General features: G+C 45.9%; 1 protein-coding gene across 3 annotated transcripts in view; it reads right to left on the bottom strand.

Moving 5' to 3' along the window:
* Bicc1 (BicC family RNA binding protein 1) overlaps positions 1 to 25,896 on the bottom strand; it is a 240,550-nt gene that overhangs the window by 22,816 nt on the left and 191,838 nt on the right. For all 3 annotated transcript variants that reach the window (XM_052744733.1, XM_052744734.1, XM_052744735.1), the window contains exons 4-14: positions 15,058 to 15,137; positions 13,047 to 13,205; positions 11,818 to 11,871; positions 11,151 to 11,345; positions 10,539 to 10,790; positions 8,182 to 8,313; positions 4,879 to 5,065; positions 2,924 to 3,085; positions 1,792 to 1,988; positions 1,497 to 1,629; positions 675 to 831 (exon numbers count right to left, since the gene is read on the bottom strand). In XM_052744733.1, coding sequence (XP_052600693.1) covers positions 675 to 831; positions 1,497 to 1,629; positions 1,792 to 1,988; positions 2,924 to 3,085; positions 4,879 to 5,065; positions 8,182 to 8,313; positions 10,539 to 10,790; positions 11,151 to 11,345; positions 11,818 to 11,871; positions 13,047 to 13,205; positions 15,058 to 15,137 — 1,708 coding nt within the window. The remainder of the gene's footprint in view (positions 1 to 674; positions 832 to 1,496; positions 1,630 to 1,791; positions 1,989 to 2,923; positions 3,086 to 4,878; positions 5,066 to 8,181; positions 8,314 to 10,538; positions 10,791 to 11,150; positions 11,346 to 11,817; positions 11,872 to 13,046; positions 13,206 to 15,057; positions 15,138 to 25,896) is intronic.

Genomic DNA, 25,896 nt, shown 5'->3' with positions numbered 1-25,896 from the left:
CAACCTTGAATAAGAGATGAAGGAGGGGGCTGGAGAGATGGCTCAGAGGTTAAGAGCACTGGCTGCTCTTCCAGAGGTCCTGAGTTCAATTCCCAGCAACCACATGGTGGCTCACAACCATCTGTAATGAAATCTGGTGCCCTCTTCTGGCATGTAGACAGACATACATGCAGGCAGAACATTGTGTACATAATAAATAAATAAATCCAAAAAAAAAAAAAAAAAAAAAGCCGGGCGGTGGTGGCGCACGCCTTTAATCCCAGCACTCGGGAGGCAGAGGCAGGCGGATCTCTGTGAGTTCGAGGCCAGCCTGGACTACCAAGTGAGTTCCAGGAAAGGCGCAAAGCTACACAGCGAAACCCTGCCTCGAAAAAATCAAAAAAAAAAAAAAAAAAAAAAAATTGCCCCTACTCATGGCTGAATAGCCGAGAGACTGCTCTAAGTTTCAGAGCGAGAAGGATTGTTTTGAGGACACCGTTGGAAAGCCAATCACTAAATGAGGGAAGATTATAAAGATGGACAATGGTAAAACAGAGGTTATTCATTGAGTTTTTAAAATCTAATTAGGAGAGGGAATGGAAGAGCCCACCATGAGATCTAGCCTGACTTGAGTTAGTCTTAACCACTGAGCTCAAAACACCACCATTTCCTCCCAGGAAGATGAGCATACATACTGGAGGTGTGAGTTCTTCGTGCCTTGCAGTAGCTCAACCGTCTGTCGCTTGGCACAGGAGACCTTGGAGGGACCCAGCATCTGCTTCAGGTCACCAGCATTCCCAGAATGGGAAGGACTTCGAGGCATGCCCACTTCCACAAAGGCATCATCGCAGCCTGCAGAGGGGGTGGGGGATGGGGAAAGAAGAAAAATCGAAAGGTCATCTTCATCTGCCACGGAGAAAATCAAAGTCCTGTCTCTATGGAGAGCCAATTCAAGAGCCCTGACAGTGGTCTCAGCTGCAAGGAGGGCACACCTCCGCAAGCTCGGGCGGTCTCCAGGATGCAACCTGAAGGGAAGACCCTGGTGTTTCCTGAAGACTGGAGTAAGCGGAGTATGTATTTACATATGAACATTAGTGGGGCCCTTGTGTGCCATGAAGGCTGTCGGGACAGAAGGGGAGATCTATATTTGCATATAAACATTGGTGGGACCCTCGTGTTTCTCATCTTCCTTTTCCAATGCTCTTCCAATGAACTACTCCCCAAATCATGTTTCTTCGAGATTGTTAGGGGTGAACTCATATGCAAACATTGATCGAGCTGATATTTTCCTATTACACAATAATGGAACAGTGGTATTTCTGTGGAAAGTGCCTTTCGGTTCATCTTTTACCACGTTCTTTGGCATTTCATGCAAGACATAGTTAAGGTAGGCACTGGTGAATGAAACCAATTCAGAACCTCTGCAGTCTTCCTGTCCACCCACCCTCCGGGGTGTGTGTGTCTGTGTGTGTCCCTTTATCCAAGCTACAAGCCTGTCCGAAGAGGACAATTCCAACCTTCCACAGAGTTTGACTTGGGAGAAGCCTGTTCAGGCCCAGCCGTCTGCATAGATGGGTCACCATGACTGGCGCTCAGCACTTTTTCCCCAAGCGACGGCGTGGACAGTGCACCATATTTCATGTTTGGAGGCTGAAATCATAAATAAAATAAAAGCACCATTTAGAAATAATGTCAGTGGACACACATTAAAAAAAAAACAAAAAAACAAAAAAACAAAAAAACCCACCAAGTTTCAAGTAGCTCCTCTCTTGCCCAAAGCACAGACCACCCCACCTCCCAGGAGGGCGTTACCTGCACGTGTCCATTTAAAGAAGTGGAGATGTTCTTGCCTTCTGCCTGCATGCCGTTGATATGGACATCAACGGGAGTCAAGCCAGGCGGAGGAGACGGGGCTGTGTGCCCGTAGGTGGGCACTCCAGACAACAAGATATTGGTTAACGTGGCCTGGGCAGTGGATGGAATCATAAGGTGTGGTATAGCAGAGAAACCTGTGATGGTTCGGGAAGACAGTGTGAGACCAGGAACAACCTAGAAGCGACCGTTATATTTGATAACACGAGAAATTTCTTTCTCTGTGAAATTAAGAATAACAACATCTCTGTAAATAGACTTATCATTACTATAAAAATCATAAATGGAGGCTAGAAAGATGGCTCAGTGGTTGAGAGCACTGGCTGCTCTTCCAGAGGTCCTGAGTTCAATTCCCAGCAACCACATGGTGGCTCACAACCATCTGTAATGAGATCTGGTACCCTCTTCTGACCTGCAGGGATACATGCAGACAGAACACTGTATACATAATAAACAAATCTTTTTAAAAAAAAATCATAAAGGCAGGCTGGTGAGTGGGTAAGGGCCCTTGCTTCCATGTTTGATGACCTGAGTCTGAAACCTGGGACCCATATGCTGGAAGGAGGGAACTGATTGGCTGCCACATGTGCACCTTGGTTGTGCACACGTGTGCACGCACACACACACACGACCATTTTCTTTAAATAAAACCATTTTAAAATGAAATACCACTTCTCACTCTATTTGTTCCAGACCCCTCACAGCACAGGTGAAGAAAGCTGAACCTGAGCCCGTGACTAAGAAATAGCTCCTCCGGGTCGAGCTCTGTTTGCCATGCTCAGTTTGTAACCTTCATGTGCCTTGGCCATTGTTCCCTGAGCATCCAGCTGCTTTTCTAACCTGTTTATCACCTGTGCGGATGAGGCGCTGCTTGCATGAAAAGCTCTTGGCTTTTCTGAGCTCCATTTTAACTAATTTACACAGCGGGAGATTTGCCTTTGGGCTAGAGGATGCTTTGAAGAGTGATTTTCACTTGAAGAAATGGAATCCTTTGTAAATTCTATTTTGAAAAAAAAAAACCAAGCAGTATCTAAGAATGCACAGCTCTTGATTATACTTGAGTGACACTAACCTGTGGCACTTGCAGTGTTAGCGATGGAGGGTGCCCACAGTGTAGGGCTCGGGGTACCAGAACTTGAACTTTGCAAAGGACTGACCGAACTGTTGAGAGCATTCAAGAGTGAGTTTGGGGTGGTTGAAGTGTTGAGCGACAAGGTGGTGGGCCCCAACAAACCTATAAAGAATGAGAGTCAAATCAGTACCTAAGTTCAAGATTCTGAAACAGGGGAAGGCGTTCAGACTGTCTTTTGGAACGGGCACCAGTAAAACCTGACACTTTCTAGTCTGTCAAATACAGGTGACAGGCTTTCCTTCAAAGATGTTATTTCAGATATTCCTGTGAAATGTCTCTTTTCACAACTCCAACATAGGAATTCGCTCACCCTCAGAGAGACAATAGATGCCCATTTAATAGATACCATGAGAATGAGGAGACAGATGTGCCCAAGCTAACACAGCAGCAGTCAGGCGCACTGAGTACTACTAGACTTGCTGACAAGCCCGGATGGACGAACCTCTGTTCAAGAAAAAGCTCTTTTTTTATTTCTCCAAGTGACTCACTTGTTATCAGCTTCCCAACAAATCCCTTTCCAAGCGTTCACACCTGGCAGTGCCTAGGGACGCCGTTCCTGTGGCAGACTGACTGTCTGGTACTTAGGAGAGAGGATGCACTACCAGATGGTTCTCTGTATGTCTGAACACACGCTGACTTCTTCGGGCTCCAATCCAATGACTGAAGCTTGCCCAGGAAATGGGCTGGCTTTCATTTATGTTTCCGAGCATCCCACGCTTGCTGTAACTAATGAGATTCTCTTTTGGGAATTTTGGGATCTCTAGTCTAAAAATGTTCATTTCTATGTGTTTCTGGAAGTGTTACTGGAGTTGGATGGTCAAGTCAAGAGATGCTCTCCTCCACTCGGGAACTCTGCCTCTCCTCCCAGTTTCTCAACTAGAACACAACAGAGTTGGGTCATACTAACTTCCCTGCCATGTCCTGGTCCACAGCATTACCGTGCAGCTGTGACTGTTCAGGTCCGTGTGGGAGATAGCTTTGGACAACGAAGAACCTGCATTACTGTAGTGGTGCTCAAGTATGGCAACTTGGAGCCCCAACGAGTTACACACACATTATCTTCAGTGTTGGGGATAAACCTAGGTCTGTATATGTCCACTCTACCACTAAACTATAACATAGCCCATCATACTATATATTTTAAAGGAAAAAGGAAAAAAAATTAAAACATCTGCTGAAATTTTTTTTCCTGCCTCAAATCTACTCTGGATGAAGCAGAAAGATGTGCTGGCCTACTGTACTTGAATTTTATATGAAGGCATTTGGGACACAAGGAGAAAAACGGTGAGCCTGGTCTAACGGTAGCAGAGCTCCTGGTCAGCCTGTGAGAAAGGCCACCCCTAGATGAGGACACTGTGTCAGGAACAGCAAGGACTCTGCTTTCCTAACAACCTAACACTGTTGAGTGGTATGAGCTACGCTTGCTCTCCTTAGTGACCTTGGGCTTACCAAGCCTAACCCTGGGGGTGGGTTCAGGGGCTCTCCCCTCCCTTTCTCCAGCTGCCCTCCAGATCTGCAATTACTTTTTGGAACAAACTGGATAATCTTTATCTCCAGGGAGGGAGGGCAATACTGCAAAGCCAGAGAGAACAAACACATACATCAGCGTCAGCCCCGCTCCCTTCAATCTCGATGGCATTCTTAATTTAGAAGAACAAACAGAGCCACTGAAAATAAAAGCAGTCAGCCTGGGGTTATTTATGCCAACATAGGGAGAATCTGGGCAACCCAAATCCACAGAGCCTCACAACAACAAAACCAGATTATGAATCAGGTCCTGTTGCTCTTCACCCCACCCTGGGGCTCAAAGAAGAAAACAGCATTTAGACAGCACAATGGTAGAAAGAAAGGGAACCAGATAAGCATTTCCCCAGTGGTAATAATAAACTTTATACCTAGTCCAGTGAGTCCAAGGCCTGCCGAAGCTAAGATATCCAGGCTGGGACATGCCAGGCCGGCAGGGCACGATGCTGGGGAGAGACTGGTTGCTATGGAAACCCCACTGCTTTCAAGTCCGAGGAGACATTTCCTTGCTTCATACATATTTAAGGCATTTCGCTCAACACTTTTCACAATCACAGACTATGAAAACACATAATGGGGAAAAAAAAAAAGGTGACACTGGGGTAGTATACAATGAATGGAGGGGGTAATGAAAATGCAAATGAGGAGTCCACAGGAGGGGGGGTACCACCTTCAATCAGCCTCTGCCTCTCCTGGTAGAGCTGTAATATGTTAGTTACCGCCTACTCTGTGTGTGTGTGTGTGTGTGTGTGTGTGTGTGTGTGTGTGTGTGTGTGTGTGTGTGTACTGTTCCAGGCAGCTTGAAGGTTCCAGTTCCCATCCAACCTTTTGGGGTGGGGATTCCTATCCAGAGATGCTTAAGAGATTTAGTAAATTCTTGGTATCAAAGCCCTGTCCTACTACACAGCCTCTGGCCTTCATACTGAAGCCTCCCCCCCGCCATTATCTGCAGAAGCCAAATCATAAACTCATTACCACATACACGCTGCATAGTAACAGTCGCTCGTTTCTGACATCATGGTCTGATGGTTAGCTAAAACATCTCCAGGCACCCCGACCCTCAGTGAGAACACATAGATGGCAAATCTTGTGATATGTGTTATATGCATGTGTGTGTGTTTTTCCTTACTGCTTGCATATATATGCTATATATACATATATAATCTCTCTAATATATATAATTGACTACATTTCTAAACATCTATAATTACATATACATCCACACACTCACACAGTGGCAGAAAGGAAAATTTGACTAAGAAAGCAGTTAAAATGGTAGTTAGAACCCAGCCACTGAGCAGTCTGTCCGGCCTGACATATGCCCATTTTTTCCTGAGCTCTTGGAATCCTGTCCTTGTATAGACAAGCCCTTCTCGGAGGCTGATACTGATGGTGACTGTAGCTAAATTAGTCAAGCAGGAGGCTTCATAATGTCCCAAACCAATGGCCTGTTTGCAAACTCTGGACTCACTCCATCCCACTCACTCAGAATCTGGGCTAGCTTTTCTTTTAGGGTTTTCCCTGAGAGAAGGTGAGGGTGATGTCCCCCCAGTTGCACAGAAAATACCACATTGACTCATGTAGAAATCACAAGCGAGACAGACACACACATACAAACCATTCCACCCAAAAGATGAATCTGTGGTTTAGAAGTTTAGAATGGAAAGTTAGGCGGATTTATTTACCTTAGTAAGTTAGGGCTCTCTGACCCCAGAGTCCATGTGGTGGAAAGAGAAGACCATCTGTACATCCTTCTCTGGCTTCCACTTGTGGATATGGACACACATGTACACTCATGCATGCACACACACACACACACACATACACACACATGCATGTGTGCACACACACCCACACATGAACACACACAAAAAGTGAATAGAATTAGAAAGGGGGGAGGGAAGAGGAAGAGAGCCTTTCTATGTGAGACAGCACTCTATGTGAATGGGGACCCAGGTCCTAACTTGACACCAACCCTGCTCCAGCCTGAATCTTGTGCTCGCCAGCCTCCTTGATTCCCAACTTCCTTCATCTATGGCTGCCTAATCTTTGGCGTTGCTACAGCAGCCCAAACAGATTAAGATGTCTGCTGGTTGGTTTTTACCCAGTGACACACTCCTGTGCACTAAGGCAAGGTGTCTACATTTCTGTAACGCCCAACTATACAGTGTCAAGTTCCGTTCACTAGACTTCATAAAGCAATGCAAACCAGCATTTAATAAAAACGTTCGGCTGTTTGGAATTTTTCTTCAAGACAGTCCACGAACTTCGAAACTTCCCACAGTCACAGTTTACATATCTTTTTAGCTTTTAAAGTTTAAAAAAAAAAAAAAAAAACAACCAGGATTAATATACCATTGTCATTACCTGAAACAAAGACATTTTTGTGACTTTTGCTAACATGCCCCTAGATTATTTCCTAATCCTACTTTCCTTCCTAGTGGTGAATTTGGGGTATCCCCAACCCCCACATCAGCCAATGCTTCATGATTTAGAAAATGTTGGCATGTCAACACTGCCACCTAACATGTCATTCCCGTCTGGGAGTTTTCATCCCTGCTCAGCCCGCACAGCAGCAGCAGCAGCAGCAGCACAAAGGCTGATAGAGAGCGACAGCCAGCAGCGCCATCACAGGGGCCCAGGCTGCTCTGCAGAGGGGCTGCCATCACAGGGTCCCAGGCTGCTCTGCAGAGGGGCTGCCACAGCGTTCACAACACTAATGAATGAACACTCCTCTCTCCTCACCTTCTTGCGGGCACCTGATATCAGATTTCTCTCACGGCACCTTTACCGTCCATGTAATGACCGAATCTCTACAGCACGGGACAGAGAAAAGTGCTAAGTAAACTGAGCATTTTCATTACTCGTGGCCTTTATTCAAGGAAGGAACGGAACAGAAAAGGCAACTCTTCTGCTAGGGAGCACAGTGGCTGGCATACAGTAAGTTCTGGAAGTGTCCTACAAGTTGATTTGAATAGGTACACACACACACACATCACATAAATCACCTTAGCCATTCCCTAGCAACTAAATAAAGCCTGTAGCTAGCTTTGATTGCAAACAAAGAATCCTTCTGATAAATACCTGGGAGGGGTATATCTCATTCATACGGTAGGTCTACTGTGGCTTTCTGATGAACTTCAGTGTTGATTTCCATAACGGTCTGACAAGTTTACATATTTCCCCCATCAATGTGAAAGCTCTCCCTTTTGTCCACCTCCCCAACAGTATTTGCTCTTAGTCATTTTCTGGCTGACTGCCCCTCTGACTGGGTGAGATGGGATCTTCATGTACTTTAAATTTGCATTTCTCTGATGGCTATTGAGGCTGAACATTGTATGTTTGCTAGTCATTTGTACATCATTTTTTGAGAACGGTCTGTTCATTTTATTAGCCTATTTATCGATTGGTTTGGTTGATTTCTCGTAAAAATCACAAAGTTAGAAAAAAAGATGTTTCTTTTTCATGTAATTATAGAAAAATAATGAAAATGAACTCCAAAAAAATAAACAAAAGAAGAAAACGGTGGTAGATCATGGAGGCCACTGTTACGAACGTATACTGTTGTTATACACTAACATGCATATTAGAAGTCAGTCCCCTGTAAATGAACAGCCAACGTGCATAGAGAACGGCATTACAGATGCTTCACTGGGCACAGACTCCGAACCAACCTTGCTTGGCTGTTTGGGCTTTGGTTTAATACTGATAAAGACATCGAGCTGCTCCATCAACTGTGCAATGAACTGTGGGTCCACTTCAATTTCTTCCTTCATATCGAACATCAGCACAAGAGGAAGACACCCCTAGAAAAGACAGCAGGAATCTCAGAAGCCAGTCTGCATGGCACCCGGTACCTGAGCAGAGCTATAAATAATACACCACTGAGTATGAAAACTAAATGACATTCACATCTTCACAAGGATGGATACGGTGGGACCAAGGTGAGGGGCAGGAGGCTGTCTGGGGGATTGAAACTGTGTGTGTTAAGCTCATGGGTTTGGCATAAATTTATTATTATTTTTTTAGTCTAATGTTTACTTTGGAAAAATCCTTCACTGTCTGACTTCAGTTATATTAGCAATGATACAAAAGAACACTCTTGGCCACTCTGAGGTTCGAATCATGTGCCCTCCCTTGCTCAGGGACTTAGGGGAGCCATGTCACTGCATCCTGAATTAGGAGAACTCAACTGCTGGTTGACCCTCCACTGCGGCCCAGCCTGGCCTATCCCACCACAAATCTGCATGGTTGGGATCCTTCTCTACCTCCAGGCCAGGGCCAACTCTCAATGTCCTTCAGATGGAGTCTGTACCTCACTCAGAGGTTTCTTAACTGCTCCTTCTAAGGAAGTGAAAGCTGTATCCACCCTTCCCAACATGAGCAGTGAACCACTGTCCCGACCTTCAATCCTTTTTCTTCCCACTACAGAAGCTAGCTTTGGCTTTCTTTGCTCTTTTCTTCCTGGCCCTCATCGCCACAGCCAGGAGCCACACAACTGCTCTTCCTCTTGCACAGAATGCTGCTCAGCTCAAGCCCTTGGTTGCTGGATTTTGTTCACGTGCATCAGACAACAACATTGAACACACTGTGATCAAAATGGAGTGGGTTGTGCCCTTTCACTTATGAATAAAAGTGACTTTTGTATAGATAGTAAAAAAAGGTCCTTAAAACCTTTGAAATTTTTCTCCCTTCTTTCAATATCGGTTAATAGTGCCTTTCAAAATACTTTTATATTTTTGGCAGGTGTGGCCAAAGTAGGAATATGAATATGTGAACTTTTCTTCAAGCATTTTGAGCTTAAAAATAACACCTAAGGACCCTGGAAAAGAAGACACTATGAAGAGTAACTATGGCAGTCCCGATTTGTAAGTATGCCCACGGCTAGTGCGTTAATGACAATACAACCCAATAAACAAGACTGCAAAACCCAACAGTCACAAAAGGTGAATCTTTAAATCTCACGTTGGCCTGACTGACTCTCGGAAGTTTCATCTGTTGGGGGGATGGAATCAATTATATACAAACCTGGGTTTTCTGACTTTTTAAAAAGACCAATTCCGCAAGTTAATAGGTCACACCTGATGCTTTCTGACTCAAATGTCACTGAAGGCCAAGCATCGAACCCAAGAGTGCCGGCTGTTTATAAGAGTCTCTGCCAGCCCAGCAATATGGCTGTCTGCTGTTACTACACACCAACCAACACACACTGGGGTCTCGAATAAACACAGAAGGAGAGAGATGCCATACACTGGAGTGCTTTTGAATGACATAACTGATGCTTTTCTTTCATAGCATTCAAATTCATGAGTGAAATGGCCTTTTTATTTGTATAGGAAATTTATTAAGTATGCAAATGTTTCCGATCGCCAAAGGTCAAGTTTTTACGTATGTGTTGGTGTATGTGATGGCCAGAGGTCATGGCAGTTGCTTTTCTTTACTGTTTACTCTCCACCTACTTATTCTTATTGAGACAGTGTCTCTTTAACGAACCTAGATCTCACAGATTAGGCGACACTGACTGACCGGCAATCCACAGGAATCCACTTGTCTTTGCCTCTCTAGTCCTGGGATTACAGCCTTGCCTGCTCAAGTGAGTGCTAGGGATCTTCATGTTCCTGTGGAAAGCACTTTGCCAATTGAGTCATCCCTTCAGCCTTTGAAGATGACCATTAAAACAGTATTTTTAGTTTTCCACTGAAGGTTCAAACGGTACACCGGTACCCCATGTCAGATGTAAATAGTCGCCTCCCATCCACACCACAAAGCACACTCATTTCAAATCTCGTCTGTGTTTAGTCTAAGTTAAGAAAAATATAAGAAAATTGCTTCCCTATGCAATGGAATTGGGCCTGTGGAGGCACAATGGCCCTTTTTCTCCCGTTTATTTCCTTTTACCGGGAACGTTTCCTGTTGGGCTGGACCTCAAAACTGCTTCCTTAAATAGTAGGTTTGTGGGGTCAGTGTGAAAACCTGTGGTATGCCAGGAAGTCAAAGGAAAGCATCACAAAGCTGACTGAAGCAGCCTTACCATGAGACACTGCCTTGCCAGACAGACAGACTCGATGGTGCCCTGGAGGTAGACGGTGGATTTCTTCTGTGGATTGCTGGGGTCAGGAAAGTGGATCTGCGCCCCTGTTCTCTGCATGATATGTTTGACGTTGCTCCCGTTCCGGCCCATCATGAAGAGGTGATGCTGGGCCGCGATGTCCAGTTGTGTGCTCACGGGGATGGCAGATGCCAAGCTTCCCGCAAGGTGTTCCAATAGCATGGCTGTTCCTTCCTAGCAGAGAAGGGCAGACTGTGGGAGGGGCGCAGTGATCCCATCAACTACAACCACCCCCATATGGGCAAAGTTTCTACTGTACCTCCAACAACTACGGGAACATCAGTAGCATGTTCTATGGGCCCACAAGCAGCACAAAGGAAAATTCTGGAAACCAATTAGTCTACTAATCATAAGCATAAAACTTCTACTGGGTGTGGTGGCATAGGCCTATCTACAATCCCAGCAGCTGGGAGGCTGAGGCAGGAGAATTGTGAATTTAAGATCAGCATAGGAAACTCTGTCTCAAAAAACTACAACAACAATAAAAAGAAAACTTGCATGATCTGTGTTTTTCCATCACTTTAAACCACCCACCTTCACAGCATTAGTGTTATTCTGAGACCCTCGTACTATGACAGTAGCACCATACATTCGAGACCTCTGCTTGAACGACACAGAAATGCTGTACGTCTGTGAGATGCGCTGGATGGAGGGGGCGTTAGGATCCGGGACTGGTTGGAGAATCCCAGCAATCGGTAACTCAAACATCAGCACCAAAGGAAGCAGCTCCTAAGAGGACCCAAAGCAACAGTGAAAAAAAAAGCCTGGTGTTTGCGGGGAGGGGGACACATTTGCTCATTTCTAAAGATGAGTCCTGAGACTTGAATTGTCTTCAGGGGAGGGCCGAGATCCAGTGCGGCGTGCCACCGTTCCTAACGGAAGGAGCCTTGGACCTGTGATATTCTCCATCAGGCCTCCATCTGATCAGAGTCAGGCAAAAGCCAGAACATTTCCAGAAAGTCTCCAATCGAGAAGCATTTATAAATAAACGTTGGATGCTGTGGTCTAAATACTGACTCGAAATGCCTCCCACAGGGACCAGCTAACAGAAGTCAGAGTGCTCATGAAGGCACCCTCTCCCACTGTCTCCTCTTTACTGAAAATGGGACTTGGTTACTAAATGGCGATGATGCTATTCCAGCCCCTCGTTGTGCAAATGTGGTGGGCATGCATGAACAATCCCAAAGATTGGCGCGGTTACCCGGATCCTCGTGCGGGCAGATTCTACTCCTGCTGGCTGTCCTGCTATAGACACCTGCAAAATAAGAGAGCCAGGCTCACTCCACCACTCAAGCCCGCCTCGGCCTTCCTAGGCAGCCACACCCTTGCTGCTCAAAACAAGAGCCCTGGGGCTCATGACAAATAAACCTCAGTAGAACTGAGACGCATCAAACCAGAATTTGATTTTAAGAAGATCCTCATCCAGCAATAATTGGCCATTGGTCTATGTCTCCACTTGGACTTAACCACAGCCAGTAGCTTCCAGGAAGCCATTCTGACCCCGTTATCGTCATTATTTTTGTCCACAGCACTCTCCCCCTTTTGCCTAAACTCTGTGTCAGTTCCATATTAGCAGCAATGACATGGATGCATTAGGCTCTTAGCCATCGCCTTCTTCCTCCAATCAGCTGGCAAATAATCACGGCCTTAGGTATCCACCTCTCCAGCTTTCTCCATAGATCCCTGGGCCTCAATGACCCATCCATGAAAGCATTAGTCTTACGTTGGGTGGGAGAACCGAGTTCCAGGACACGGCTCTCACGGCATGTCACAGCCACCGTCAGGTATTCTGAATAATGCCCGGGCCTTTCATCAAGGCTTTTGACCTGGCCTCATAGAGATCCCAACAGCACAAAATCACTCCCCCACTCACCCTCCGAGCTGACAGATTCCCACTATGAGATTAACTAAGAAGAGAGGACATATCTAAATAACACAGCAACAGTCCGCAGTCTTCAAGGACCGGGAGTGCTTGCGTGGGGACCCGTGACTTCCAAAGTGAAGCAGCCCCAGGAGTACGTCTAAGCAAATGGCTGTAATCCTGCCAGTGTGAGGAGGCAGGGTGCCTACGCATCGGCCTCTTAGAAGGTGACCTGGAGGACCACTTCTGCCACTGTGTGGCCAGAACCCACGCACTGGACAAGGCTGCTGGGGCGAGACAAGCCTGAGAGATTCTCTCAGTTCTTCATCATGCTCTTTATTTTGAGACTACCCCACCCCTGATTTCTACTATTTAGAGGTTAAGCAGAGAATCATGGATCTGCAACAACAAAGCACCCCAGTCTCGGGGGGGGGGGCGGGGGGCAGGGGGCGGGGAGGAGCACAGCACCCACAATGTCTGCCGTCAGTAGATTACTCTGACTCCTTTTTGCTCTCATGTCATGGAAGGGATCTGCATACTGAACCTCAAGGGTGTGGAGAGACAGTCACCTGGTTGCTTTTTTCTGCCTGGTTGTTCCTGTTGGAATCAGGAAAGTGGATGTGGCAGCCCGTCTCTTCCATCACCTTTTTAATGTTGTTGCCGCCCTTGCCGATGACGTGGGAGTGCTCTGTGTGTGAGACATCCATCTTCAACGTGACGCGGTTGCTCTGTGCAGAAGCAGGGTTGTTTCCCGATGCATTAACAATGCCAAACACTCTCTGCCCTTAACGGCACTTTAGTATTAACAGAAACGGACTCTGTGGGAAACTGCAGATTTCTCAACAGGCTAATCTCAGCCTAAGAGATTTCTACCAGCTTCTTCATTAAGAAGGAATCTCATTTTGCAACAAATTCGTCAGCAGAAGGTGACAAGTTTTTTAACCACAGTACATTGTCAGAAAATTAAATATAGTCAGCTGCAAAAACAAATAAATTATTCAGGATTTTTTTTTTCTTTTAAAGGCATTATTCATGAAACAGTTCAAATGATGAAAGACAGATGAAAATGTGACCACATGACTAAAGATGCCATGTTGGATCGTGGAACTATGATGATGGGGAACCATAAATAGAAATCAAGCCCCCCACCGAAATTACACAGCATTGACAATACATGCTGCCTGATTTCCTAAACACAGTAGTGTCAACATGGCTGCCCAACCTTATACAACCGTCCCTTATTCCAGCTGATGGGGGAGAAATAGAGAAGAACTCAAAGGCATGGATTCTGGCAGCCAAAGCCTTGAGTAATTGAACTCCAAACAGAGGCTCAGTTACATTAAAGAAAATGCAAAATCTCAAGATGTGGGGAATAAAAAGGCAGCGGTCTAAGTGGCACCCGAGTATTTAATTCCGAGGAATTTAATGTAAAGCTAAAAAGACCAATGTAAACATCTTTCTGAGTGTTCAAGGCTGTGAACGGCATTCCTGAACAGTAAGATTCAAGATGTTAAAATACCAGTAATATAAAAACCTTCTAAAATCATAAATTTTTGACTTGTGCCCCAAATATTCTTTTTTTTTTTTTTTTTTTTTTTTGGTTTTCCGAGACAGGGTTTCTCTGTGTAGCTTTGTGCCTTTCCTGGAACTCACTCGGTAGCCCAGGCTGGCCTCGAACTCACAGAAATTCACCTGCCTCTACCTCTCGAGTGCTGGGATTAAAGGCGTGCGCCACCATCGCCCGGCCGCCCCAAATATTCTTATTTTCAAACTTAACTTCTTTCACTTTCACTTTTGAAATACAAGAGAAAATCCCCTTTCCTAGGAGAGGGGAAAAAAACATAAAATACTTAATAATTACAAGGTAAATAATTCTTAAAAATGAAAAAAAAAGAGAGAGAGAACACAAAAAATACAGAAAAAAAAAAGACAGGACAAGTATTCAACAAAATACTAAGTAGCAGGTAGTGGGGACAAGAACCACAGCCAGGATTTGAACCACCTCCCCCATTCCCAGCTTTGAGATGCTGGCCAAAGTCTTTAACATCTCTGTAATGAGGTACTTTTGAGGATAAAACTACTATAAAATGCCTGACACATGGCAAGGGCTCCCGATGGGTTTAAAGGAACATCACAAACAAGTGTATGCTTGCATGGGTTCAGTTTCTGTCATTACTGCTTCTTATATGTACTTGCAGCAGATCAAACATCTAGGCCGGCCTAAGCACACCCATGCACACACACGGGCTCCAGGGCTCCTGTGACCTCAGAAAAGCCAATGTGCTCATTTCTATCATCTTTGTTACTGACCCTGTACTAACTGGGGCCAATGTATCTTTCTGGAGATGGTATATATGTGCACACATACATCTGTACATGTAGTCATATATAACATATATACATAAGATTAGTTAATTACTTGGCATGATAGAAACTATTTAAACTAAGCACTTTGTCTACCTTCCTCCCACCAGCAGAATCACACGTGCCTGTTCAAACCTTCCCTATTTCTTTTCCCCAGTTTTCCCTGGGTACCAGCATGGAGGGTCCTGGCAGCTGACAGCACTCCCGGTCACTTACTTTTGTGTCTAAGACAGACATGATCATTTCTTTGGCTTCTTTTACATCATCTTTCTTCCCAGAAACCTTGATGTGGGGATCTGGAATGAAAAGGAAAAAAAGGCTTGCATGAGACTTTCATACCTCCCTAAACTCCCTGCTTTAAGACTGGTGGCCCCCATGTAAAATATTCCGCAATAAACCCAGTATTTACTGCATTGTATCTGTGTGATCACTGGAATTGAAATCATGAGAAAGTACCCAAATTGTGCATTTGTGAATGTGGTTTTTTTTCCCTCTTCAGAAAACTGGATAAGCAATTTAACTTCAAAAATGATTTGCAAAATAAGCAAATCATGCCACTGTGAAATAAAATAAGGTATCTATGAATGTGACTTGCGAATTAAGTTCTTGCTATATTCCTGGTCTCATTCTAAAGATAATACAATAATTTATTTAATCCAAGCTATAGCTCTGTGAATGCTTGTTGTTGTTGTTTTTAACAGGGAGAACCAACGTAGAAGGCAGCATTGGTAACTTGCCCTAGAAAACCACTCAGGGTGGTTTTTATAGAGACTGGTCCTATAATGCAACGTCTTCCAACTCTGGACCCACAATTTAAACTGTGATGATTTATTATAAAAACATCCTCACAAGCTAAAGTTAATACAGCAACAAAGTCCACTAGAGAACATTTTATATTTATCCAGAGTTCATTTTGAGTAACTAATACACACCATGCTTTGTGTATTTCACTGAATATTAAATAGGGATGTGTTCAGTCATTCAAGAGATATTTCTAATTATCTTCACTGGACCAGGGAGTGGGCCAAGGACTGGGGAACATGTCAGTAAAGACGACTCCCCAACACGTACAGAGGTGTGCAAGGAGGCAAAACCACATTACATCATTTTCTACATTGTAACTGATTATTGTACAAAGAAAACAGACCGCAAGAAGAAAGGCTTGCAGCATCCGCTGCAGGGAGGGGAGAGGCCTGTCAGGCTCACAGAGAGGAACTGGAGAGAGGGTGAGACATGGATGGAATCTTCCAGCAGATGGGGGGAGGAGTGGCGTTCAGCACAAGTCTATTGGTCAGAGTATGTCTCCACTTCTCCTTCACTGGGTTCCCAGAATTTAGCAGTCTGGGTGTTCTGACACCTTATTGGCCTGGGGCAGATCAAGACCATTCTGGGGTTAAGTGGAAAGTTCTATGTCCATTTGTGTTAGTGATAAAGTCAAGAAACAGGTAATTTGGGTATGATCATCAATGTGTCATGATCAATGAGATACCCGAGTCCTTTCTATCCAGTACAGGACAGAGATCAGTAAATACCCAGGCACCTTCCACACTTATAACCATGTCGTCTACCCAAATCCTTTTCTTCTTCCAAAGCAGGAATTCTCCAGGTTAAGGACCCAGAACCACTGGGTAGGGACTAAACCTGAACTTCACACATGTCCCCCATGTTGGGATCCCTCCATTGACAGCCCACCCTGGAGGTCAAATTCAATGCCACGCTGAACACGTCACACTTTCTGTGGCGCAACTGGTCAATCCACGGGAGAGGCCAGGAAAGGAAGGAAAGGAGAGACCCAGGTTCTTAAGTCTACCCACTGCTCTGACCTGGATATGAGATCACAACAGACAACACCCTGCAGCTTTGGAATGCTGCAGGGTGTGAGGTGCCTTGGCCCCTGGAGCGACACTTGCAGCTGAACCTCCCTGAATCAGCCCCTTCGCTGCTGCCCAGCCCCGCCCTGCACTATCCCCTCTCCTACTCCTGCCCGGGTCTCTCCTCATCCTGTCTTTTTTTTTTTTTTTTTTTTTTTAAATTTATTTATTTACTATGTATACAGCATATGTGACTGCAGGCCAGAAGAGGGCACCAGATCTCACTACAGGTGGTTGTGAGCCACCATGTGGTTGCTGGGAATTGAACTCAGGACCTCTGGAAGAGCAGTCAGTGCTCTTAACCTCTGAGCCATCTCTCCAGCCCCCTCATCCTGTCTTTTAATCCCACTTGCAACAGCTTTAAGATTGTTCCAAACTTTCTAAAATGTCTTCCCTATGTTCTAAGTCTAAGGGGTCCTAAAAGTAGGGCACAGGGTACACAGGATGCCCACCCGCCAGAAGCTAGGAGGGAACCCCATCTTACCTCCAGCTCTCCTCACTGCTCCTTCGGGAAGCCTCCTGCCTAGACCCAGCTTGGTTTTTCTCTCCAAATCTGCTAGCTAACTTTCACAGACTTCCCTTAAGATGCCTCTATGAGGCAACCTCCGAATGCTACCCACAGTCAGAGTCCAGTCTCAAGCGTCCTCAGTTTTACTTCCTGTGTCTGCTGCAACACTGAGGACCCAATGACCATCAGGCCTGGAGAACCCTGTGCTCCTCAGAACACGGACGTGCCATGCTCATTCACAGTATAGGCATTGCATTAAGAATCTACAGGACTCTTAAATCCACAATGGAAAACAGGTAAAACCATGAGAATATTCGTTGTAATCACTGTGTACTGGTCCAATACAAGTGACAAAATGCTTCTGCTGAATATAAATTAGTTTTACACACACGCACACACAAAGAGAGAGAGAGAGAGAGAGAGAGAGAGAGAGAGAGAGAGAGAGAGAGAGAGAGAGAGGGAGGGAGGTGGTATGCTAATTTGTAAACCCATTACTTCACAGGCTGAATAACCACATTAAAATTCTCATACACCTGTACCTGGAGAGGAAGAGGGTCTCTCGGCTGAAGGATAATTTGGTTGTCTACCCTCTTTTCAACAACAGAACTATAAGCAAAAGAAGAAAACGCCTCCATAGCAAATTTGGAAGTGAATGAGCACCACCTAGTGGCCAGAAAGTGAATTATTATTCAATACAACCGTGCCTGCAGTCTCCAAAGTCCCCCAAAGGCTACCGAGCCCTTGCTTTTGTTGGAAAGTGGGTAGACATACCCAACACCGTGGATGTTATAAAAACCAAGCAAGTCTTCCACACCTATAGTGTTACTGAACCTACCGACAGCTCTTTACTGTAGAAAATGTCTGCACAGGGGCATAGTCTTGGACACTTCAATTCCAAGGAGACCGTTAATTCTGACTTCGACTATTCTGATCAGGCCTGGGAGAGCTTTGGTTTTCCGATTCCAATCCCACCCATCTGCTCCTGCCTTTTAGTGTGTCACCTCCCGTGGAAGAGAGGAGACCGGCTAGCAACCATCCCTCACCAGAGAAATGCAGCTGTGCTGTATGCCCACCACAGAAGAGAAAAAGAAAACGGGCCCTGTTCTGCGGAGCTCAACACTTCCTACAGAAGTGTTCTTCTGGCTTCCACCTGTAAGTCCACAGACTTGATCAGCCAATGATGGTTCTTAGGAGAACACCTCAAACACGTTTTTCAGTAAGCATGTTTGAAGAGTTGAGATGCTCCACGCACCTAGGTGAAGCCTTGCTGTGGTTTTTTTTTTTTTTTTTTTTTTTTTTGGTTTTTCGAGACAGGGTTTCTCTGTGTAGCTTTGCGCCTTTTCCTGGAACTCACTTGGTAGCCCAGGCTGGCCTCGAACTCACAGAGATCCGCCTGGCTCTGCCTCCCGAGTGCTGGGATTAAAGGCGTGCGCCACCACCGCCCGGCCCCTTGCTGTGGTTTTAGGAAGATGGCCTTGTGTTCTGTTTCCACTCCTGGGCTTCCATCCTCCCAAACACCCCAGCCCTGGAAACATGGTGGAATGCTGAACTGCCACATTCTTCTCTTCATTCCTTTCAGCGGAAAACTCCAAAGAAAACACTTGGTTCGGATGACTGCATTAATCATTCTGTGGACGGTTGCGTGTGATTGATATCATAGTTTAGGACATTAGTCTTCCCCCAACAGTCTATAGCTGAGTCCTGTCCTTGCGACTGAGCACTGTTGAGCAGAAGTGTCATCCCACCACGACCCCGCGCCAAAGTTCAGTCTTTTATCCACAGTCTGTTCTGTTAGAGCCGGACAGGCAACTGCTTGTCTGACTGAGCCCATGCCTTGCACGCACAACACCCCAAATAAAAGCCATCCTTTTAAATCCCACATCCTGGTCTGAAAGGAGGAGGTGTACATTCCACTGAAACATCCAGCCAGCCTTAAACTCATGAAAAAGAGACAGGAGAGAGGAATTTGCGTTCTCCTGTCTCAGATGTCTTTTCATTTTTGTCTTGGGTTTAACTTCTTAAATCTCGCTGAACTCTGTCACTGCCTGGCCAACAGTGGGGCTGGAGGTGCAGGGGAAGGGGCTGGGCTGTCAGGAGCAGCCAGTGTGAAAGCTGTTGCAGTTACTAGGCAGTATAATGGCTTTTTAAAATGCAGTATATGTGACATGTCCCCCACAGGCTCATAGAGTTCAACACTTGATTCTCCAGTAGGTGGCGCTGTTTTGGGAGGCTGTGGATCCTTTAGAGTTCCAGCCTTGCAGGTGGAAGTATGTCACCAGGGACGGCATTTGAGAATTCACAGCCTCACCCCACTTCCAGTTCACTCTCTTTCCCTCTGTGTTTATGGCGGAAGATGTGATCTCTCAGCTTCCTGCTCCTGCTTGCTGCCATCTCTTCCTTGCCACTGTGGACTCCCTGACTGGAACCACAAGCCAAAAGCAACTCTTTCCTCCCTACCTTGCTTGTGTTTGTGGTGTGTTGTCGCAGGAGCAGTAAAGTAACTGATTGACGCAGGTGTCGTTTACCTGGAGCACTCGGGACTGGGGGTGTTTGCATCTTTTCTTCGGATGTGGGTATCTGCATACCTGTGTGACGAAATGGCTGAGGCCTGGGAGCAAATTTCAGCACACATTTTGTTGGTTTCACATGCTCCCTAGATGCAGAATGTGAAGCTGAGTGCTGGGACTGCCTTTTGCACGCCTGTCTTAGAGTGTCACCATCACACCAGGCCAGCTATAGCACTTTGGGCTTCCTGCATCAAGACAGCACTCAAGGAGACCTGGATTTCAAAGCATTTCAGATTTAAGTTTCCAGCTTAGGCGGGTAGGAGATTGGGTGTGTTCTGGGTTGTGTGATCATAGTTAAATTTCCAAATCTGGGGGACCCATATAAACAAGGCCATGGTCTTAAGCTTAGAATTTTTGTCCAAAAATCAATATATAATCAAGGCTTAAAAAAAAAAAAAAAAAAAAAAAAAAGCTCTAGGTCTCCAAAGGGTGCTGACTGACCTCAGAGAGAAAGCCCGGAAGAGCCTGAACACCTCACTCAGAATATCCCACTTCTAATGTCTTGACTCTGCAGTCAGCTCAGAGTCTTTTCATATAGTGAGGAAAATATGTGGGCTCCCTAAGTCAATCCCAAAGTGGCCATTAACAAGCTCTGTGACAGTGCGAAAGTCACTGAGAGTCTTTGGAGGGCTGATGGGGGGAGGGGAGTGAAGGAAAAGGGGAGGGGGAAGAGGGAAGAGGGAAGGGGGAAGAGAAAGAGTGGCAGAGAGGAGGGGAGAGGGAGGAGGGAGGGAGGGAGGGAGGGTGAAGGGAGGAAGGGAGGGAGGGAGTAGAGAGAGAATGAATGCAGAAAATGTGGTACTATGCTTTGAATCTGAAAAGTCCCCACTGGCTCCTGTTTGATGATGATGATGTTGTTGTTGTTGTTTGATTGATTGTTTTAATGCTGCTCCCCAGCTGGTGGAGCTGACTGGGAGTTTGTCGGTATGGGGAGCAAATAGATCACGGGGTTTGAGACCCCTGGAATATATTACCCCTGGCCACTTTCTGTAAAAGCTCTCTGCTTCCAATCCACAGTGATATGAACAGCTGCCCCCCGAAAACACACACACACACACACACACACACACACACACTCATATTGACACACTCATGCATGCACACACACACACACACACACACACACACACACACACACACACACTCCTGCCACCATGCTATTCTGCTCAAGCGCCTGGGCCTAAGTAACCAAGGGCAGGAAACAAATCATTCCCTCATCAAGCTGCTGTCGGGAGTTTTAGTGACAGCGACAGGAAAGGACTGTGTCAGATGGCTGCTCGGCTTTAAGACTCCACACTGCTTTAGCGTGGAGTCATACTATAATGTTTTTAAAAGTTTATTTTTTTTTTTATTTTTTTATTTTTTGGTTTTTCGAGACAGGGTTTCTCTGTGTAGCTTTGCGCCTTTCCTAGGACTCACTTGGTAGCCCAGGCTGGCCTCGAACTCATAAAAGTTATTTTTTTAAAGGTTACTTTTATTATTTTTAATCACGTGGGGGGGGGGGGCGGCGTGCGAGTGAGTGGCGGAGGAGACACTGTGTCCCTCTAGAGCTGGAGTTACAGGTCGTCTGGGGTCTCTGACACAGGTGCTGAGAACTGACCTAGGGTCCTGTGCAGGAGCCATCCAGGCTTTTCACCTTTGAACCGCATAATGCTCTTAAACTAACCCGAGTTGTTTTATTTTGCAGTTTGGGGTTGTCTTGTTATATGCAGGTTATCTAACCTCTAAGGTAGTCCCAAGAACAGGGATGCTAATGTGTTGGCACAGTGCCCCCTGCCCCAGCTGAGGGAGGGAGGGCAGCTTGGAGGTCCTCCTGTGGATCAACAGCTGGCTTCCCAGGCCACAGCCTGGCCTTCTCCTCGGCCTTCTGTACTAATGTGTGATTTTGTATCAAAGTAGACGGAAAGCAGAGCTTGTCCCACTGGTATTTCCCGAACACTGTGCTTTGATAGGCACAAAACAAACGTACTACATCCCATATGCTGACGGGATTTGGCTTCAAACTTTCCTTGAACCTAGTCACAGTTGAGACACTACTGACCCGTCGGCTGATTCTGAGGACTTTTCCTTTAGGTTGGCAAGCCACTCTGGTGAGCAGCAGAAGTGAATTCAACTTGAGAGTGACTGGCAGCTGCTCATATTTACTGTGGAACACGTAAACTTCTCTCTGGATTCCTCAGAGATAGACTTGTGCCTTAGTTAGGGTTCCTATGGCTGAGATAAAGCACCACCAACAGCAGCAACCGGAGACGCTTATTTCAGCTCATAGTTTAAGTCCATCGCTGAGGGAAGTCAGGACAGGCCCTCAAGGCACGAATTGATGCAGAGGCCATGGCGGGGTGCTGATTATTGGTTCTGCTCCTCATGGCCTGCTCAGCATGCTTTCTTTCTTTTCCTTTTTTTTTTAAGGTTTATTTATTTATTTATTTAATGTGCACTGGTCTTTTACTTGTATATATATTCTATGTGACGATGCCGGATCCTCTGGAACTGGAGTTACAGACCGTTGTGAGCTGCCTTGTGGGTGCTGGGAATTGAACCCAGGTCCTCTGGAAGAGTAGCCTGTGCTCTTAACCACTGAGCCACTTCTCCAGCCCCTCAGCCTGCTTCCTTACGGGACCCAGGACCGACGGGTGGCACATCCACCATGCACTGGGTCCTCCCATGTCAATCATTATCAAGAAAATGCACTACAGGTCTGCAGAGAGGCTGGTCCTACAGAGGCATTGTCTCAGCTCAGGTCCCCTTCTCTCGGACAGCTCTAGTTTGTGGCGACAACCAACCAGGCAGGACACTTGCTTTTTATACAGCAGCTTCACATGAGCCGAGGAACTTAGCCACGTCTCACTTTTATCCAAGAGAGGAAACCTGAACGTCATCATGAGCCCCAACTACAGATGATTCTGCAAGATGAGAACTTGGAAGGGCCAGACTGCATCTGAGGCCAAATGTTGGTGAGCAGCACAGGTGTGTCAGACAACACACCTGGCATAAAGGAGGGACGGATCACCTATGGCAGGTGTCCTCCTAACATGATGCTCGGGGTAATGCACGCCCCCCCTTGACTACCTTGGTTTAAAACAGAAAAAAAAAGTTACCCTCTTAGCACCCAACAGGAGAGCAGAAACAAACAGTATGAAACCAAATCTACTTCAAATTCAAAACCCTAGTTTTCATGGGAATGATGCTCCCAACTGGTGTCCATAGTCTGTATGAACACCACAAAGGCCCATGCCAAGCTCCTATCAAGGTTATATTTGGAAAAATGATGCTCAAACTCAACAGAGAAAGCGCATCTGGGACATGTTGGTGACACAGGAGCCAATAGAGAAGGCGTAAGGAATGGCCTTGAGACATTTTTCCAGTCAGTTGTTCAGCTCTGCTTAGAGGTAGGCGTCCCCGTCACCTAAACAGGAGGAGAGGCTGTGAGTTACACTTATGTGCCAAGATGGAGCCCACGGGCCCTTCTTCTGTTGGATAACGGGAGCTCTGAGCCTGGGGAGATGCACAGGTAGCTAGAGAGTAGGTGAGGCCTTTTGTTGATGAGACATCAATTTCTCAGTATAGTCAGCGATTAAGATTTAGAAACACAAAGATGCCAATCTGTTATCATTTCTCCACAGGCCTGGCAACTTCTGGAGAAGGGGCCTGAGGAGTGGTGACCAGAGGTCACACATGCCTCTTCTCTGCCAGGAGTCCTGAGTGACTTAACAAAGATGGTTATTCAATCCAAAACCCAGTTACAGAGACTCAGGGAAACCTCGGCATCAACTCAGAAAAGAACAGCAAAATGCAAGCAAAATATGAAGCAGAATCAGGGTACGCCAGAAGAAATAATCAGCAACAGCTGTCTCCACAGAGTGTGAGAACGGTATCGGTGGGGGGTGGGAGTGGGGCGGCAGGGATGGACAACTTATCATATGAACCATTCTATCTGTGGTGACACAGACTAACCTCGGAGATAACCTCAGAGGTGCCGTACAGGTGGGAGATGGGTGCTGAACAGGTCCAAAGCTGCGGAGGAACCAGGAAAGGAACAGGAAGTTAGAAACACAGTGGGACTAAGTTCTTGGCATCTGCTTTCTATATTCCAGAGATAAGGAAGAGGATTCTGGGAAGGAGGTGAGAAAACCAAGTGCCAGGAGGAAATCTGGAAACATCAGAATGGGGAGTCCGCACAGGGGTCACAATGAGGTCACTGCCCAAGGGACATTCACACATGTAAGTGTAAGGACAGGCTGCTCTTGTGAGGTTGGGGGGGTGAGGGGACAATACCCAAGCCAGCAATGACCTGGGGCCCAGGTCGGGATAAGGCAAAGAGAGCCAAACGGAATACTGTCCCTCTGGAATGCAACGTAGTCCCAATCTGACCTCGGAGGTCCTTCTCACAAATGAGGGGGTAGTGTAGCGGGGACACTGGCTTAAGCCAGGAAAAAGCCTCCCCAGGAAACTGCTGAGATAAGAGCAAGTTATGCAGGCAGGTCTCAGAGCCAGAAATGACCGATCTTCACTCTCTCCAAGGAATACAGGTCATTGTGTACATGGCCGGCCCCAGGGGTCCTGCCTCTGGTCTGAACCCACAGAACTGTAATCCACAGCCAGGGAAGAATGTGGCTGTCAGCAAACAGCTGGAACCGTTCACAAAACATCTGGTACACAACTGCTGGCTGTCACTACAGAATAAGGGGACACACACACACAGGAGGCCAGCAAGTCCCGTGAAAACACACGTGACACCTCAGACACACACACACACACACACACACACACACACACACACACACGACACATGACCTCTTTCTGTCTGGTCTACTGGAAGAAGAAACCAGAGGACAGAACTGATGTGTTCTGTAGACTTTCGAGTCACAATCAAGGACGACATCAGGAACCAAACAGCCAAAGACCTAGTCAGCCAGGCACTGGCCTTGACCTCAAAGGTCACTTCTGTGCTGTCTGGGGGGAGAAAGTTCCAGATGTTACTGTGACGGGGTAGCTCAGAACGGGTTCCCCGCCTGTATGTTCAAGTCTGCGTTTCAAGCTTCCTGGGTGATCTCAAGAAACTTGAAAACGTGTAGGAAATGTTAAAATACCTAAAATTAGGTAAATGGACTATCAGGAAAACTATCATTTGAAAAATGCCTAGCGTTTGTTTTTAGTCCCACGTGCTACAAACCAAGTAGCTGTTTCGTTTTGTTTCCTTCCACAAAGACACACATTCTGAAAACAGTCCTCAGCCTCTTGTTCCTCTGTGCCTCGTGGTCACCCACTCTGCCAAGCGGGAGTCGGGCCTTAACCTTAGTCTTTGGAGACGTGTGTCCTCGAGGGAGAGCAACTTGAAACAGTCCTTCAAGCACACACAGATTCACCAAGCACTTGTCCAAAGCAATATTCTGTTTAATAGCGTAAACAATGGGAGCTGTGAGAGCTCTGTCTTTAAAAATTTGCTTTTCCTGAGAACAAGGAAAAACAACTTGACGAAAGCCCCAGAAAATGAACAAGAAGCCGTCCCTCTCGCTTCTAAAAAGAAAGCCTGTTTTTTTTTTCATTCACAGAATTTTGATAAATCAAGACAAAAAGCACTAACGATCCCATAAGGTCTTGGGTGAAGAATATGAATAAATAGTTCAATGGGAAGATGGCAATTATGTAAGTATGAATAAAATTCCACCTTAATCATTGTATTGATAAAATCAAGAAAAATATGCTTTAAACAATCATGCCGACAGCAAAGTCTCTCATATTCCTCACGAGGTTTCGTTATACATACTGGTATAAAATGCCCGGAGTAATCTGGAAACATGAATAAGGATTTAGAATGTTGCTTCTTTTTAGGGACATATGCATATAGAGAAGAAGATTCCTTCTAAGCGTCAGAATCACGTGTGTAGTTTATGCTTCAAGTTCCTGTGTATTTTTCTTCATAAACATTTACAGTATGGCTAAAACACTCATACCTGGGAATTCAGAGGGCACGACTCACCCCAATTACAAACTCACAATTTAAAGGAAAATGCATTTAATCCAGAGCCTTTGGTTCTTTTCAGGTACACCGCTGCCAGCATCCCTTTAAAAATCAGGACCCTAGCATGTTAAGGATGACGGCTTTCTC

Source organism: Peromyscus californicus, unplaced genomic scaffold (assembly GCF_007827085.1).
Source record: "Peromyscus californicus insignis strain IS unplaced genomic scaffold, ASM782708v3 Scaffold_19__1_contigs__length_69161282, whole genome shotgun sequence".
Classification (NCBI taxonomy): Eukaryota; Metazoa; Chordata; class Mammalia; order Rodentia; family Cricetidae; genus Peromyscus; species Peromyscus californicus.
The sequence above is the reverse complement of the archived record's forward strand: the minus strand, read 5'-3'. Positions and strand labels throughout refer to the sequence as shown.